A 19,552-nucleotide genomic window follows, 5' to 3' on the forward strand; every position below is an offset into this window, starting at 1 on the left:
ATTATATAAATACATGAGTCAGAATGGTATACAAACTCATGTGACACGAGTAGGATTCTAACCTGGGACCTTTCGATCCACAGGCGGGCGTCTTAACCATTACACCACCAACGCTTTTTCACATGAAAGTTGTTAAAATATTGTGGCCAAAGTATGGCGTCCGTGGCCTTTAAAAAATTAAAAAAAAAAAAGAAACTCGGAACGATCTAAATTATTATTTTTTAAACTACCCCCTTGTAAATCCACAAGGGATAGTTACATTTCATCTCCGTTCTGGCATACAATTTGTTATTTATATAGAAAATAATTCCAAATATATAATTTAATAATATCAATATCGTCATCTACGAATTTGTGTGTGTATTTTCGTTTATATTTCGGATTGTTTTCATTGATATCTACAAATGTGCGAGGTTGGAGATAGTTTGAAGAATATCGAAGGTAAAACGATTACAATTTTAAATCAAAATTAATTTATTTAATTCATTTTTTTAATATATTTTGTCGTGGCTAATGCTCTGTGTGTGACTGTTGAGAGGTTCAATGGCCAAGGGCCCGTATCTCACTTGAACCGCGCCCGAATCTTCATCAGTTTTCTTCAATAATGATGAAGATTAGATGGTTTTAAGTTAACTTACAAACGACAAAGTTTGGTCGATCGATTGGTTTGCTCGAAATATTGTAGAAAACTGATAAAATTGAAGAAAATCGATGAACTAAACTTAAATTGCGTGAGAATCGGATTTTAAACCCAAACCGGTTTAAAATATTTTATTTCTCAAATAAAATATACATATTCACTTACTGGGACACTACATTCTTACTAATATTATAAATGCGAAAGTATGTTTATTTGTTACATCTTTAAGTTTTATCTAATCAACCAATCTTTACATATTGTAATTTGAAGTACGGACAAGGAATAGGGTACCAGTTAGGATCCCGTGAGAAATTCACGCGGGCGAAACCGCGAGCAGAAGCTAGCCTATCTAATATATATTGTATTCGACGAGCATAACACTAATAATTCACTCATTACATAATGAGAAAGCGGGTGGCGAAACTAGTCACCCGAGTGTAGTGGGTGGCAGGCTTGGTCCATAGTTCGTATTCTGAGCAATGGACCTACCTGCATATTCTTCCAAAACGGAGTTCATACTTACAGAATAATTAAATAAATATAATTACTGACATTATTTTTTAAGGATCAGTATTACTAACATTTATGGATGAGAATAGATTAGATTTGTATTGCATGCTATTTTAATATGTCAAACTTGTCATCATGTTCGTTTTAGCCCGCATTAACCCTTGTTGTGAATTCTAATTATAAGGTTATCCACGAGACAGGCTTAGCCTAGTGTGGGAACCTTTGTTAATAACAATCGGATTTGCATGTTCTCTCTCTTGTTTAGATTCTTTCGTGTTAGTTTCGATACAAATAATCTGTAACATGTAATCTTTTATGGCAATAAACATTTTTATTATTATTATGTATCTCCTTTTTTAAATTCACGGCACTAAGTCCGGTCCTTTGAGAGGCTTGCGTGGGGATATGGATCCCACACGTAGAGGCCCTTTGGAGAGTTTTGATGTTGTGTAGGTTTATTATTATTATTATTATAGAATCTGAATTAAATAAATTGAATTGAATTGCAAACATGCACCAAATTTCCACTAACAAATTATGATAAAAACCGTGAGGGTATACCGAACAAAACAAATTTTAGAGTGGCCAGAATCGAAGCTCTATCCATCCTCTTGGTCCATAGAAGACCAGGACGACCAATGACAAGGCAATAGGGTAGTTGACAAGGTCAAGAATCGTAAAAAATATGTACCTATAATCTTGATAACATAGATATATTTAGAATCATTAGGATAATTCGTGGATTATAACAATGCAGCTGGATTAAAGATTAAAAGTTGGTTGGATAGGCCGAGTCTGAAACGGTTCTCCGACAATTGCTTCGTCTACGAACGTTTCGTCGACAGAATGTCTCCTCTATTCTGTCGGCGAATCGTTCGTAGATGAAGGGTTCTGTCGTTCAAACGCCCGATGTCGAAACATTCTGTCGACGAAATGTTCGTAGACGAAGCTACTGTCGGAGAACCGTTTCAGACTATAGTCTATCTTCAAAAAGTATGAAATTATAAAAACAATTTCGAACTTGCTAAATAAAACTAATGTTTGTTCGACAGCTACATTAGATATAACGTTTATGGTGATGACTTAATAAAAGTTATTGCAAAACTTTTGATTTTTGAAATGAAATTGTTTATTGCAGACTGTACACGAATAAAATACTTGTCCATATTTTGTTAGTAGAAGAATTTAAACTTATATTAATAGATTAAAATGTGTGTTATTATCGTGGTTAAATTTGTTTTTATTATTTCAGACTTTTTAAAAATGGACTTTCCAACCAAGTTTAAATCTTCGTATTTAGATCCAGCTTCATTGTCTATGAATTATCATAACGACCCTAAATATATCTATTTTATCTAGACTATACATATTTTTTTACAATTTTCTGACCTTGTCAACTCGATTATATACCCTTTTTTATAATGTGATTTGTTCAGTTACATAACATGTGTCTGTTGCAGATGGAGAGCCACCTGCAAAGAGGTCGGCTCCCACGATACGGCTCGGCGCTGGCTTCAAGTGGAATCTACAGGTAACCACACACAACGGCCCACGATCACTTTCCTGACACCTTATAATTATTTTAAAAGTGCAAACAGGACACGTTGAGCCGCCACACGGTGGACATTTCACGAACGATAATACAAAGAGCGAAGTCCCGGGTTGCAGCTAGTTCTATAAATATATTTAATAAAAAAAAAATTCAATATATTATTAAATAAATAAATATATTAGGACAAATCACACAGATTGAGTTAGCCTCATAGTAAGATCGAGACTTGTGTTATAGGATACTAACTCAACGATACTATATTCTATAACAAATACATATATAGATAAACATCCAAGACCCGGTTCAATCAGAAAAATATCATTTTCCATCATGACACGACCGGGGTTCGAACCCGGGACCTCTCGGTTCAATGGCAAGAACTTTACCAGTGCGCCACCGAGGTCGTCAAATATTGTATTAGCTAACTTTTTTGACATTTCAAATATTATGGCTTTATAAATTGTAGTTAGTTAAAATAAACTTCTACGTTTCTCGAGGCGTTGGCGAACGCGGCAGACGCTGTGGAATCCGGCGGGAAATCCCCCGTTTCGGCCCTCAACGAGCTGGGCGTCAAGGTTACTTACACAGTGCTCAGGCAAGGGGGACCCGCTCACTGTCCCTGCTTCAATGTCGCCGTCACCGTGAGTTTATTTACGATGTTTCGACTGACTTTTAATCAGAGGGCTTAGTGCGGGTTTGCTTTTTACATCTCACCATAGAGTCGATTCGAAATGAGACGTAGCGAAGCAATCACATTGCGCCATTGTGTCGCAACGACAACCACACAGCACTGTGATTGATACGCTGCGTCTCACTTCGAATAGATTCGCACTAAGCCCTCAGTGTGTATAGTGCGACTTTGCTATTTACATGTCACCATCGAATCAGTGGTGGTGGTGTAATGGTTAAGACGCCAGCCTGTGGATCGAAATGTCCCAGATTCGAATCCTACTCGTGCCACATGAGTTTGTATACCAATCTGACTCATGTATAGTAGTTTGCATCACCCCTTGCTTCCGGTGAAGGAAATCATCGTGAGGAAACCTGCACACTTGTTGATTATTAACTTGTGTATGATATGGAGAAGGCAATGGCAAACCACTCCATTAATAATGCCAAGAAAGTTGTTGTGTGTTTCATTCCACGTAATAAACCACGACTCTCAGTTATAAGGAATACGACTATGAAGAATCGAGTCAAACCAAACACATTGCGTTGTGGTTGTCGTTGCCTCACAACGGTGCAATGTGATTGGTTCGCTGCGTCTCACCACGATTCGACTCGATAGTGTGAAGTGCAATGCAAAAGCCCTGTGCACATTTTTCGGATTTTTCTGTGCGTCCAATAGAAATTTATTCTGCTCGTACCGACTAGTTTATAAAAATGTATATTTACTTCAATAAAGTTTAAAACTGAAGCCGAATCGAATAAAATGTAAAATCCAATCTCTGAATTCAATATTGTATTGTATATAGATGGGTATTAGCCGTGTCAAGGTTCGTATCATAAAGTTGGGGAATCTATTGATAATCGGTGTACTGTCGTCGACAAAAGTTTATTCTGTGCTGGCTTCAGCTTCAGTCCACGAAATTTTTAGGTACTTTCACTGGCTCTGTTTCACTTCAAATTTTATAAAATGTATGTTGATTATCAGCTTTGAATCTGTATGTATAAATAAATATCTAAATTAATTAAATTCATAAAGATGTTTAAAGCTAAGCTACAAAGCAAATTTTTAATAATAATTGGCCCCATGAATGCCTCAAAAGTCTGGGTCCCAATGAACCCGTGGCTGAAAATGCGTACCAACATAAAAATAATATTAATAAATCTTTATTTGATAACATTACACGTACAGATAACATTAATCTGTTTAAAACTGTGCTACAGACTTCAGACTTCCCAAACTATTGATACAATTTGAATTATCAAATAACTTAATACTAAAGACATTTTTAAAAAACTTAAAACCGATATGACATACCAATAACATACTTGTTGGTTACACAACACTTACGAAGAGATCTTCTATAGCATAATAATCCGTAGATTTTAATCTTTGTATCAAAATATTTAATACGACCACGTCTGAAAAGAAACTGCACAGGAAGAAAGTCATCCTAATTCTAATATTATAAAATGTGAAAGTAAGTATCTACTCGAGTATGTACTCGACCAATCTTCTTGAAATTTTGCATACATGTAGTTTGAAGTATGGAAAAGGACATATGGTACCTTCCATCCCGGAAAATTAATGCGGGCGAAGCCGGGAGCAAAAGCTAGTCTACAATAAATACTAACGCCCCGTCCCGGCTTCACTCAGGTACAAACATGATATATGATAAACCTAAATCTTCCTCGGGAATCAAACTATCTATTGGTGAAAACCATTGAATGCAATGAGATCTCTCTGACAACAATAAAAGTTTGTGTCAATTAAATTAAATTTTTGTAAACTTTTCTAAGGTAGAGAGAAAAACGTTTATTTACTCAAACAGTACAAATGAAAACTAATGTAATGCTTGAGACAGAACGATCCCGCAACAATGTTAATCAATTAACAATTGTTAAAAACTTTTGTGTTCGACTGTACCTAGGATAAAGTCAGATTTGAAGAAAATCTTGTAGTTTTCCATCTACAGTTTTAAAATGGCGCCGAGAGGGCGACGTAGTCGCGAAATAAATAAATAAATTAATGATAAATATTAATAAATTAAAACAACACTCAACGGTCCACAGTAAACCGCGATTTCGTAATCCGATCAGCAATAGTGTATAATAGTTTGTAAATATACCAGTATAATACATTTTTTTTAATCTAATCTATCTTCTAATTCTCGTATATAAAATTCTAGTGTCACAGTTCTAATTACCATTCTCCTCTGAAAGTGCTTGACCGATTTTGATGTAATTTTATATGTATTTAACAATAGAGGTCTATCCCGGCTTCCCCTGGGGTAAAACCATCATAAAAAATTTGCCTATTACACTCCAGATGGTTTCGTCTATCTCTGTGCCAAATTTCATGAAAATCGGCCCAGTAGTTTTTGAGTTTATCCATTACAAACAAAAATACAAATCTTCTCATTTTACAATATTAGTATTGATGTGATGTTGAGGATAGGTTGTTATCGATTTTTTATACCCCTAAGTGATAAGGGTGGTCCACCCGAACGAAGCTGGGTTGGGCCGCTAGTCGAGTAGTTGTTAATCTTAGTGCTTACCATCGTAGCGTGAAGTTACCATATATTATAGTGGCGACCTCTGTGTCCTAATAGTTATCACGCCGGACTGTTAAATCAAATCAAATATATGTGATACTTAAATTTTATGTAATTCACCTATTGTACCACATTTAAAGCAATAAAGTCAATCATTCATTTATTCAGAAATTAGACCTTCACAGGCACTTTTTGACGTCAAATTTTATATCAAATAGTAACTTCTCACCAGGGACCGGACCGCTATCCCTTTCACGGGTTTTGAAGGGGTTTTTGGAATGGGTTTACTTTCGAAAGCCGTTCGGTACTGTAACCCGTTCAATTTGCTTTGGTAAGCGCTATATCAACGACTACAAAACCCTTTCTTTGAGGTAAGTCATACGAACGGGTTACCCGTTCAGATAGCAGGCTAATTTATGCTTTAAGCTTAGGCCATACGGTCTTAATTTGAATATATTGGAATGCACAATAAATACCTACTTAGCGCGTGCGGTAAAGCGGTGCGTTATAATTTACACGATTCAATGTGTCGTTTCGTGTCTTGTAGGCTCTTCACACACGGAGCTACGCAAATTTGCACAGGGGTGTGATGAAAACTACACCCCTCTCCCCCCGCAGGCATTTAAGGGGAAAACCGAACAGGGTAAGCGCTATAACGAACGGGTTACCCCTTCGAAAGAGTTAGCCATATCATATGGGAAATCCTTTGAAAGGGTTAGCATCACCATATGGGATAGTCATTGGATTGGGTTAGCCATTGAACAGGTTACACAAGAATATGGGAAAGCTTTTCAAAGGATTAAGCAAACGAACGGCTTGTCCGGTCCCTGCTTCTCACAAGCTACAATCTATTGGCATTTCGGAACGACCGTTGCTGAGAAGAAATGCCGAAAGAAACTCATTTGAACAGTGTTGGCCCCTAACGTGACAGAAGGGCTTACCATTATTGTTTCTTATAATTTTTTTTTCTAATAATATAACAAAGTACATAATGTACATAGTCAAAAAGTATATAAAAACATGCTATGATTGTGATCAGAGTGCTGATAAAAAATATATTACATAGATGTGAAACACAATCACACAAAAATATAAGAGAAACGAGCTGAGCAGTTCCTCTGATACGCCACACTGGAGGTCCCGAGTTTGATTCCCGGTCAGGTCAACATGGAAAATTATTGGATGTGAATCTATATTAACTTATAAAATATAGTATCGTTGAGTTAGTATCTCATAACACAAGTCTCGAAATTACTTTGGGGCTAAGTCTATCTACGTGATTCCCCATATATTTAATTATTAAATACACGAAAATTTTATATATAATGTATTACAGTATAAAAACAGTATATATAATCAATTTTATTATTTAATTCGAACTTTAAGTAGACGAGTTAAAGTTTTATTATTTGCACACTAGATGGCGGTGTTCGATTTTAAAACGCGCTATGGTTTGTCGCGGGCCCGTGGTCATATCTCCGTCGGATTATTGCAACGTTACCTACTTTTTCTTCTTTAATTCTCTCTCTCATCTGAGAATGTGTTTTTGAAATTCTACACTATAATAATATATTATACGTGTAGATTATTTATTATCTTTATACATATTATAAACTAGCGACACGCCCCGTCCGGCTTCGTTCGGTCAGGTACAAAACCATATTTAAAAAGTGGCCTATGTCACTCCAGATGATTTGATCCATCTCTGTGCAAAATGTTATCAAAATCGGCCCAGTAGTTTTCGAGCTTATTCATTAAAAACAAAAATGCAAATATTTTCTCTTCAGAATAACTTGTATGGATTGAACCTGTCTGTATGAACGCGATAAAAACCAAAAGTACCCAACGGATTTTTGTACGGTTTTCACTAGTAGATAGAGTGCGGTTCCTGAATAACAAAGACAAAAACAACAAATATTTAGATGGAAGGATTTTATTAGATAAAATGCTTGTGGCATATCTCCACATTCCCGAGACGTGAGCGGTAAAGATAGCTCACAGATGTTAAACACTTTTATTTATTTGATTGACAATGCAAAATAAAGTCTGAGACATCTACAAACTTTGAGTCTCTTTGTATATCGCGCAACAAGCTTTTGCTTATGTACGGGTGACGCTGTATTATATATAAAAATTAGATTATTTAGAAATTTCGATGACAAAGGAATGTCACAGCTTCTGTTATACCCTTACAATAATTTGTAGGAGACAACGCTGATTTTTAGTTATAAATAAATTAAAACACGTGTCATGGAGAACATACGATATATTAGTGACACGGAGTTGAAAACTAAGCATCCTATATCGATTCTGAACGAACTCGGCACCGGATTCCAGTTTAAAGACATCGATAAACATGGCGAGGATCACAAACCTATATTCAGGGTGGCCGTTATGGTGAGTTACTTCCCATCGTCTACATATCGAGTGTGTTATCGCTAAGGTCTCTTAAAGGCACCTGACATGAGTTTTACGACTACCTACCGACATCTGGTGGCAGGTGGTCGCATACACACTAGTGAACTAAACTGTCCATCAATGTGCAGGCTTCCTCACGATGTTTTCCTTCACCGGAAGCAAGTGGTGGTCTATGAAAACTACTATACATGAGTCAGATTGGTATACAAACTCATGTGGCGCGAGTAGGATTTGAACCTGGGACCTTTCGATCACAGGCGGACGGTCCCACTGGGCCACCACTGGTTCCAAATTGAAACAGACGTGAGCGAGTTACCCTTGCAGACGACTTTAGTACGTACGTCTACACATCAACCTACCCAAATTCATTCAAACTCGCCGCTATTACCGCGCCATAGTGGTTCATCCAGCGTAACTTGATGTGCTGTTGACTGTACTTAAGTCTACCTCTAATAAAAACACCTCGTCTAATCAACTCCACAATATGCTACGTTACTGCATTCCAAAAGGTTACTTAACATTGCACTAATTGACGATCACGGTGTAACAGAAAATTGCAACAAACAAGCTATGTTTGATCAAAATCGGTTCGGCCGTTCGAAAGTTGTAGCGAAATGAATATTAAAAGTCTATCAAATAAACTTGTGCTTTACTTATTTTATTTATTTTCTAGACGTCGTGGGAATTTCGAGATAAAACATAGCCTATAGCAATCTTGGATAATGTACCTTTGTAATGGGGATAGAATTTTTGAAATCGGTTCGGTAGTTTCGGTGATCGCCCGCCTCAACATACAAACTCACAAACACTTACCTCTTTATAATAATAGTATAGATTTAGCCACATAACCCTTCTACGCAGGTAGCAGATATGACTTTTGAAGGCGTCGGCCACAGCAAGCGGGAGGCCCGAGCTTCGGCCGCTAGGGCTTGCCTCGCGGCTCTCCTCACGCACGCCGGCAGAGTACTTTCCAGCAACAAGCCGCAGGATTTCACTTGTGACGAACCTCAGTCTAAAGGTTAGTTAGTATATATCTCATTATATTTTAAACATCCTAATTAATATTTTAAAAGCGAAAATAGCTTTGTTTTTTACTGTACTGTACTAAATAGGCTTGTTCTGATCACTATTAATGCAAACAAATTATTTTCGATTTGATTTTGATTGGATACCTCTTCACGCTCTATCTACTCAACCGATCTTCTTGAAATTTTGCATACTGTAATTACGGAGGGTACGGGTACCTTTCATCCGGGAAAAATAAATGCATAGCCGCTGGTAAAAACTAGTATTTGATAACATACACATACATACAAGACCCTGGTCAATCTGGAAAACATCACTTTCCATTTGCTTTTCAAACAAAAAGTACACTCACTCATTTAAAAAGACAAAAATAATAGTTTTAAAATCTCTTCCGAATGTTGTATAATTTTTTTTATTATAGTTTTTTTTATTTATTTTTTTAATTCTTTATTTATGTTACAATATTGTTATAATAAAAATACAAGAACTACCAACAAAAACCTATTACAGGTTTATACGCGGCAAGGCGAGTCATTACTCATTACAAATTTACTCAGTTAATAATATAGTTCTTAAGCATTAATTCACATTTGGTTGTACTGGTTTCTAAATTAATTATTTTCTCACAAATATTGTTAGGGTATTCATTCCATATAGATGGCAGAAAATACTCCCACATTATTTTACCGTGGACATTGTTAACTGAATGTATATCTAGTTCAAATATAACGTTCCGTTTCTTCCAGTCTTGTTATAAAATAAAAACAATACTCTTTTCAAGTCGGCAAATAATCGGGACAAATTGTATCCGCGCTCCGTAAAAACTGGTATTTATGTCGCATGGAAATTGTTTCCAAAGCACGACACGCCATTCGTCCGTTGAAGTAGGGTTGGCAACTATCTGAAAATATAATTTATATCTCAACTAGGTGATGCCCGCGACTTCGTTCGCGTGGCCGAACAATGTTTTGGTAAGCAGTCAAAATTATTAGAGATTAAAAAAAATCTAGATGTCGCCCGGGGCTTCGCTCCCGTGGGAATTTTGAGATAAAATATAGATTATAACAAACTTGGATAATGAACTTTCTAATGGTTAAAGAATGTTTGAAATCGGTTCTGTAGTTTCGGAGATTACGTTCGCGTCAAACATACAAACTCACTTACCTCTTTATAATAATAGTATAGATGTATTTTATTTAAATTTATTATTATTTTTTAAATCAGTAATGTTTGTTAAAATAGTAAAGTGATATAGTATGTTGTGCAGCGCGTCCGTCATCATCAATTATTTTTGTTTTGTGTTTATGTTGTTAATGTGCCCAAATCCTTTTATTATAGAGGTATGTATAGATAATATTCTAAATTTCACGATAGTTCGAGGGTTGAACGAACATTAACACGGTCTAGTTTACCGCGGACGAAGTTACGGGCAACTTTTAGCACAGATTTAACCAACCCTATGCTTTGATTATGCTCGTTTGTCAAAGACAGTAATTAATGACTGTTTCCTTTCTCATTCGTTCGTGAATTGTAATATTTTTACTTCATTACCATTATCGAAGGCCCCTTGATCGATTTGTTAACCGCAAATAAAAAAAAAACGGAACATCAATTATAGTATAATTTGAATGACATTACGCACGAAAATAAATAAATTTGGCTTAACTATTAGTCGAACGAATGACAAGTTATGGCTAAAAAATCGGGTTGCGCTCCGGCAGTGCCGGCAGAATTAAAAACTTGAATAATATTAACGTTGTGCATTTTTGACGTCTTGCGAATTTTCGATCGGGTCACGCGCGTCCTGACGCGAGTTTAACATATTCTACCCGTCACAAAAAGTGCACAACGCCGCTAAAGAAGGTTTTCACGTCAGAAAACATAGCCAGAGTCCACGTAAAAGTGATTGGTTTTCGGAAAAAAAATATGAAAATGATAAATATTTCTTGAAAACGGTAAACATACTAGATGTTGCCGCGGCTCTGCCCTCTATATTTGACCTTAACTATCTTTTCCAAATTTCATAAAAATCGCCCCAGCACATTTTAGTCGTGAAAATATGACAGACAAACAGCATTATTGTAATGTTACTATGGATACATATATAGATAAACATCCGAGACTCATGAAGTTAATCTGAAAAAAATAATTTCCCTTTAAAGATTCGGCTGTGATTTTACAACCGGTCGCCTGCCTGACGTCAACCCTCCATGGGAATGCTATTGTTGCTTATCAGTTTCACAATCCAACTTGGATTATATACATACATCACTTATTGACAAAAATATACTTATAATTAAGTCTACCGTCTGAGTCCGACTTTCAAGGCTAACATTTTGACGACCGCGGTGGCGCAGTGGTAAAGTGCTTGCCTCTGAACCGAGAGGTTTCGGGATCGATCCCCGGTCTGGTCATGATAGAAAAATGATCTTTTTCTGATTGGCCCGGGTCTTGGACGTTTATCTATATATGTATATAATGTAAAATATAGTATCGTTGAGTTAGTATCCTATAACACAAGTCTCGAACTTACTTTGGGGCTAGCTCAATCTGTGTGATTTGTTCTAATATATTTATTTATTTATCAATACCTTACTCGATCCAGTACAGCAGTCCGGCATGATGGCCATTGGGCTACAGTCATTGTCATAAACTCTGAACTTAGGCTCAGACAATCAACCGATTCGAAGTGAAACTCAGCGAACCAATTGCGGTGTGGTTGTCGTTGCGTCACAATGGCGCACTGTGATTGGTTAGTTGCATCTTACTGCAAATCAACTCGATTGTGATATGTAAATAGTAAAGTCTCACTACACACACAGATCTAGTCTATATATAGCCTCATCTTAAATAAATAAATAAGCAAACATGTATTTCAAACCGCACGACGTCAATCTAACTTCGACGTAACTGAAACTGTTTTCGTAATGAAACTTAAATCTTTTATGGTCCCCCTAATACCACAGACATAAATTATAACAGACAGTACATTATTTTATTGTTCACAGATAATTACATATTATAAAACAAAGTCCTTTACCGCGACTGTCTGTCTGTTCGCGATAAACTCAATAACTACTGCACGGATTTTCATTCGGGTTTCACCAATGGATAGTGTGATTTCTGAACAAGGTTTAGTTGTATAATTTATATATAATTAGTTTATTATATTAAAAAAAACAAATACGTTTTTTTACTAAATGAAGGCAAATAAACATAAACAAAATAAAATAAACTTATATAAAACCGTGCTAGCTGTAGTTTAAAGTTTTTTTCTTCTGAAAAAATGTTATCGTCTACGAAGTAAAAAATAAAGATTTTATTACCAATAATTCCAAGTGTATATTATTATTAAAGAATAAAGTTTTCATTTTTTTTAAATAAAATGATAGTTTCAGTAGCAAAAACAAAAACTGACCCTTGCAGTGTCTTTTTTTTAATATGTCAAATGGAAATGATATTTTCACTAGCGTTGAAACTGTAGGAAATATTTGTTACTCGTCCTCTCCTCTCCTCTCCTCCTCAAAGAAACGTTGAAATTTATTTCATGATAATAATAGAAAAATATCATTAAATAAGAAAAATCTAATGACAGGTATCAAATTAAATTGAAGGTAAATGTAACAGGTGGTTAGATTACGTATTCATTATGCATCATATTATATTCCAAAAAATATTAATTTGATAAATAAAAAAAAAAAAAAACAAAAAAAAAAAAATATTATCATCCAAACAATGAATAAATTCCATTCTTTTCGAAAAACAAATTTTTTTTTTATTTTTTTTCAATTCTATTCTGCGTCCAGTTTTGTTAGTTGTATGTCTTGTCTTGTGAACTTTGCGAGGGGGACACAGCTATGTGAATGAACGTGCAAAAGGCATTCAGATGTGTCGTAAAAATTCCCCCATGTCCCATTATAAAGGTGATGTCACGTGGTTTAAGTTATTTGTAACACGATCCAGAGTTTGGGTTAGTCCATCAAGTTTTTTATATACTAAATATTGCCAGAGGCTTCTTCCCGTGGAAGTTTGAGATAAAACATAGCCTATAGCAATCATGGATAGTGTACCTTTCTATGGTGAAAGAATTTTTGAAATCGGTTCGGTAGTTTCGGTGATTACCCGCCTCAAACACACAAACTTACAAACGCTTACCTCTTTATAATAATAGTATAGATACATAAAAAGCCTGTTGTTGCGTCCCACTGCTGGGTGGTACTTGTATTGTACTTCTACAATCAAGTTATTCTAATAAAAATATATTTATATATTTTAAACAATTTGATATAACTGGTGTATTGAATTTATGTACAAGCCTATTTGGCATAAATATTAATAAAATAGCAATTTTATATAATTTATTTTCTTAACTTATTGAGCCATGTAGTCTTTAGTTCTCGCGCGTGCCGATCGGTTTGTTGTTGTTCAATTGTTTTTATTATCACCAAGATAGAAGGGATTTTCGTCCAAATTAATCATTGCAATTAATTTAATCAATATTTTGCCAAAAATACTACGTATGTGAGTCGGAAAACATTAGGTCGATTATTAACTTGTGTGTGAAATGGAGAAGGCAATGGCTAACCACTCCATTAATAATGCCAAGAAAGTTATTGTCCTTGTCGTATCGTCATTTTATTCCACGAAAAGACAGCGACTCTCAGCATTGAGGAATACTATGCATAGAGAATTTTGTTTCATGTTTTTTTTTTGTAATCTTTTTTGTATATAACACAATGTTAGTCGCTAATCGTTAATCTCCAGGTGCATGCTACTAATTGATGCTTATTCGTTTTATCCCAAAAATTCTCACAGAAAATTAAGCCTCATGGCGCTGCTAGTAATTCAATAAAAACATCGGTCTAAGTAGTCAAAATCAAAATCAAATCATTTATTCTGAAATTAGGCCTTCACAGGCACTTTTTCACGTCATATTCTAAATTAAATGATATTTACCAAAGCTACAAACTACTAGCATTTCGGAACGACCACTGCTGAGAAGAAATGCCGAAAGAAACTCATTCAAACAGTGTTGGTCCCTATTATGCCAGAAGGACTTATTAAATACAAATTTATGTGTAAGTGTATTAATTTACCAAAACCAAAAGTAAATTAAATTTCTTTGGCACGTGTAGCTTGTATAACGGTCCTAACCTGGTACGTCTCAGATTCGGTTTTTATTATAGTCCCAATGTCTCATTTTATCGACTTCCGTGCGTGCCGCGCTTCGATCGAATAAACCCAATTATGTTGTAAGCTTTGCCAGAATCGGTTGTGTCTTTGATGCAAACAAAAAAAAAAAAACAAAAAAGTTTGTTTTAAAAAAAGAATTGCAAGAAACGGCTGTCGTGATTTAAAAATAGATTAAGAGTCTGTTATTGCTCAACTCAAAAAAAAACAAAACTGTCTATTGAAAATATTGGTGCGAGTTTTTGGCAATGTAATCGAAAAGTAAATAAACAAAAACAAATACGTTATTTACAGTGCGCAATACTCTATAAAAATAAATCTTATATCCGAAATCTTAATTTTAAAAATATTACATCCATCCTAACAAAAATTAAATCGAGTCCGAAATCAGAAAGCTATAATACCAAAAGTTTGTGTTGACAAATTAAAATTATATATCTTGCTTAATAAACTTCAGCGATTAAACTTAAATGGTTCTGATGGAGAAAGAAGAAAGCAAAACAGATGATAGAGGTAGGTCTTCAGTCTTCATCATCAGCTAATAGGAAGTCCACTGCTGTCAATATTTTCTGCACAACCAAGCATACGGTCCACCTGACGGGGCGTGGTCACTACAGCCTATGGACGCTGCAACACCAGGGGCGACACGCGCGTTGTTAAACCAATATATAAAACCATAAAACAATCAAATTTCAAAAACTTTAAATGTTTAAACTTAGACGTGAAATTGTAGTCCAGCAAAAATGTATTTAATACCATGACTCCCTTGGGAATTGTATAAATTATAACCCGGCGGAAATAAATGTGACCCTGGCTGAATGTAACCGTCATTCTGACAGAATAATTGATTCTATTTAAAAAATATGAAATTCTGTGAATATATAATGGACGTGGTTAAAATTGTGCATTAGAACAGTTTTTGTTCGCGTAAGCGTCTTGTAAAGAATCTATGTAACTAGAAAGAAAGTACGATTCACAACTCGCGTGTTTGCGGCCCTCGACTTAAGTCTCGGGCTACAACATACATCTTCGTCTGAATCTGTTACTTTCATATCTCGGTGTATAATGTACTATTTAACGTCCTTCTTGAGGTATTCTTCGTTGTAGTCTCTAGGGAAAACCACGACTTTTCTTTTTCAGTTTCTCATACATAGGTTTTATGTGATTTTTAGTATGTAGATAGTTGAAACAGTGATACATAATAGTTTTTACGAACGGAGCCGCGGGCTGTAGCTATTATTTTCATAAGAAGACTAGCGACCCGTCCCGACGTCGCTCTGGTGAAAAATAAATTGATCCTGTGTAAAACACATGAATAACACGCGGGCGGAGCCGCGGGCGAAAGCTAGTATTGTTATATTTTTTTATTACCAACTTAGTGCAATGACCTGAGTCTGTATAGTGCAGACCACAATGCAATTAAAATGCATTTTATTATCTAACTATACAGGCCATTTTAATATTCAAGTTGAATGACATCGCTGTCACGACATCTATCCAGAATATTTGTATTTTTAAATAAAAGTTGTATTTAATTTTACTTGTATGTACTGTAGTACAATTCTTGCAAGTTCTTTAAGTTTAGTTCTCAAAAAAATATTATCCTGTAAAGGAATACCTTGATGACATTTAATTAAATAGAAATTGTTATTTAAAGTATTTATTATCTATAAAATATTTGAAATTATAATGATAATAATATTAATCAATTCAATAGAAATTGTTTTATATAAAATTCCATGTATGTAAATTGTATAAACTTTTATATATAGTATAATGTTAATAAAATTTGCAATACTCGCTGAGTGGCTATGATAAGAACAAAAGTTGTACACAACACCTGTATTGTATTTATTACTGTTTGAATCTTTGAAGTTAAATATGACCAATTTCCCTGTGTCCAATTCAGTTGAAATTTTATGTCCTGATGACTTATAATAAAAACTTGTTTTAAAAGTCGTTTTTTTTATAACAATTTATTAAACTTATAAATTTATAACTAAAACTATTATTATTATAAAAACAGCAGTTTTTTTTTGTACTTATAAATTTATAAGTTTAATAAATTATTATAATGCCTTATACTCATTGCTGTCAATATTGAAGTAAGACAACGGAATTGTGTTTGGACTTGTATAAATGACGTTTGTATGCAGCAATATTCACATTTATTTCGACCGGTTTATAAATAATTCACAAGAAGGGAACAAAAGATTTTCATACAAATTTTCAGGCTTTTGTTCGACTTCAATTACGTATTTTCAGTTATAAGCTCAAACATGTAATTTGATTCATTCAGATCAGTCAGGTGTCGTATAAAATAAGTATTATTTCTCTTGTTTTAGTGTCCGAGTTTCAATGTGTACAGTCGCTGGGAAAAACCGCGCTTCCATCTACAGTCACCTCCAAAACGGACAGCCCAGGTGATAAAATATTCCTTGCATATTATAAAACAAAGTCCTCTGCCGCGTTTGTATGTCTGTTCGCGATAAACTCAAAAACTACTGCACGGTGTTTCATGCAGTTTTCACCAATAGATAGACTGGTATAATATTTGACTGCCTTACTAATTAATATTAGTAAGACAGTCAAAATATTAAAGGCGGAAGTTTGTATGTTTGTTCTTCACGGCTCAAACGGCTGGGCGAATTTTTATGAAAGTTATTCAGGTTTATTTTGGCCTGGGTTGATAAGAGAGAGATGATGAGAGAGAGAGAGAGGATGAGAGAAGTCTAAGCATAAGCTTAAGCTTATGCTTAGACTTCCTCTCATCCCGCTCGTAATTTTGTGTATGTTGATTTTTTTTCGCGATTTCGGCGTTACTCCCATAGTAAAAGTTGTTAAGAATCATGGACTGAGCGTGTAGACAAAATATTGCCAATGTATAAAAAGTCACCCTGTATTTAGTAATATATTGGGGTGGTTCGCAGAGCGTTTCGCCAGCTGCGGCTGCGCGGTCATTACAATCCGTCAATTTTCTTGAAGAAGGGATCATATCCAAAATTAATCATTCATTAAATTGACATTACTACAGTAATAATTAATGTAAAGTAATGTAGTAAAACTCATTCTTGTCTTTGTAAAAATTTGAAAATTTTTAATCAGAGCGCGACCGCAGCGGTCGAAACGCTTTGCGAACCAACCATTAATTTCGTCCACAGCGTCCACGCCGCCAGTTTCAGGCTCGTCCCCCTCCACAGCGCTGTTTGGGTCGACAGCGGCGCCATCTATACACAAGAGTCCGATTAACTTGCTGTACGAGAATTATCCTGGACTGACGTTCGTGTGTACATTTGGCGATGGATCGTCGCTCGACGTTGCTCAACGTATGTTAGCGACTACTATTCAAATTCAAATTCAAATCATTTATTCAGAAATTAGACCTTCACAGGCACTTTTTCTCGTCAATCTTTAAATTTATAGTTATTTCTCACAAGCTAGAAACTACTATTCAAACTGCTATGAAGATTTTCGTGGTCACCGTTTTCCGTTTATTTATCATCATCATGATATCGAGTGTGTTATCGCTAACATTGGTGTCAGATTTTATTCAAGTCGCCTAAACGCATGACTTTTTACGGCTACTTACCCCGCCATCTAGTGGCAGGTGGTCGCATACACACTAGTGAACTAAACTGTCCACCAGTGTGCAGGTTTCCTCACGATGTTTTCCATCACAGGAAGCAAGTGGTGGACGATAAAATCTACTATATATGAGTCAGATTGGTATACAAACTCGAATAGGATACGAAGCTGAGAGCTTTCGATCCACAGTCTTAACCATTACACCATAACCGCTAATGGAAAACTATAATATTTAACAATAAATTCCTTTAGGTGTAGTGTAGGTTTCTAGTGTAGAATAATTTGAAAAGAGGATTTTTTAGTTTTCGCTAATAAACACAAGAAATTGGCAAACATGTGATGGCGGCGCCAGTGTGCAATTCTGTATCATCTTAAACCCTTGATTTACTTAATAGGGTCTTTAATATTAAGCCTTTAATTTTTTTGGCATAATTAAAAATTTATGGTGTATATATATAAAACGCATGCGTTACTGAGTGACTGACTCACTGACTGACAGACAACGCACAGCCGAAACTACTGGGCGTAGAAAGCTGAAATTTGGTGTGTAGGTTCCTAGGACAGTGTACGGGAGCGCTAAGAAGGGATTTCCCGAAATTCCCACGGGAAACTGTTGTTTACTCACATATGAAGTTGTGGGCAAATATATTTCATTTATCTTTCATACGGTACTAGTCTATGTGATAATAGACCTTTTTGCCCGTATAATAAAGACCATTTTGGAATGTCTTCGTTCTAGCTCCCGTTCAACTAAGTCACAGCATGAGATTCAAAGTGGTGTGCCAGATTAAGGACCAAAAGTTTGAAGGTTACGGTAAGCTTGACTATTTACTATTTATTTATTCAAACTTTATTAACAGCACGTCAAGTTATCATGCACGACCTCTATGTCGCGGTAATAGCGGCGAGTTTGCAATGAATTTGGGAAGGTTGATGTGCTGTTGACTGTACAAAGAGCGGATTTAATGACGACCTCGGTGGCGCAGTTGTAAAGTGCTTGCCTCTGAACCGAGGGATCCTGGGTTCGATCCCCGGTCGGATCATGATGGAAAATGGTCTTTTTCTGATCGGTCCGGGTCTTCGATGTTAATCTATATATGTATGTTATAAAATATAGTATCGTTGAGTTAGTATCCCATAACACAAGTCTCGAACTTACTTTGGGGCTAGCTCGATCTGTGTGATTTGTCCTAATATATTTATTATTGTTTATTTAATGCTAAAAGCATTAAAACCAGTCAACATTCGTGAAAAATTGATATATGAACTACTAGCAAACCGCGGCGTTACCCGCTTAAATAAAAAATATCTGTTTTTATGTACAGTATCGCCATCTATCTTATAAAGATTGACTATCAGAATTTTTGATCAAATCGTACGGGAATGTCTACGGGAATCTAAGAAGGTATC

General features: G+C 35.4%; 1 protein-coding gene across 6 annotated transcripts in view; it reads left to right on the forward strand.

The window, feature by feature from the left end:
• Positions 1–19,552, forward strand: part of Adar (Adenosine deaminase acting on RNA) — a 57,927-nt gene that overhangs the window by 5,652 nt on the left and 32,723 nt on the right. For 3 of the 6 annotated variants that reach the window (XM_053767235.2, XM_053767234.2, XM_053767236.2), the window contains 6 exons: positions 2,611–2,681; positions 3,200–3,343; positions 9,203–9,359; positions 16,903–16,980; positions 17,719–17,883; positions 18,882–18,956. In XM_053767235.2, the coding sequence (XP_053623210.1) occupies positions 2,611–2,681; positions 3,200–3,343; positions 9,203–9,359; positions 16,903–16,980; positions 17,719–17,883; positions 18,882–18,956 (690 nt within the window). Of the gene's footprint in view, positions 1–229; positions 442–2,610; positions 2,682–3,199; positions 3,344–9,202; positions 9,360–16,902; positions 16,981–17,718; positions 17,884–18,881; positions 18,957–19,552 lie in introns of those variants that run through there. The other 3 variants (XM_053767237.2, XM_053767239.2, XM_053767238.2) reach the window with 3 other exon arrangements.

This window comes from Plodia interpunctella, chromosome 30 (assembly GCF_027563975.2).
Source record: "Plodia interpunctella isolate USDA-ARS_2022_Savannah chromosome 30, ilPloInte3.2, whole genome shotgun sequence".
In the NCBI taxonomy this organism is placed as follows: Eukaryota; Metazoa; Arthropoda; class Insecta; order Lepidoptera; family Pyralidae; genus Plodia; species Plodia interpunctella.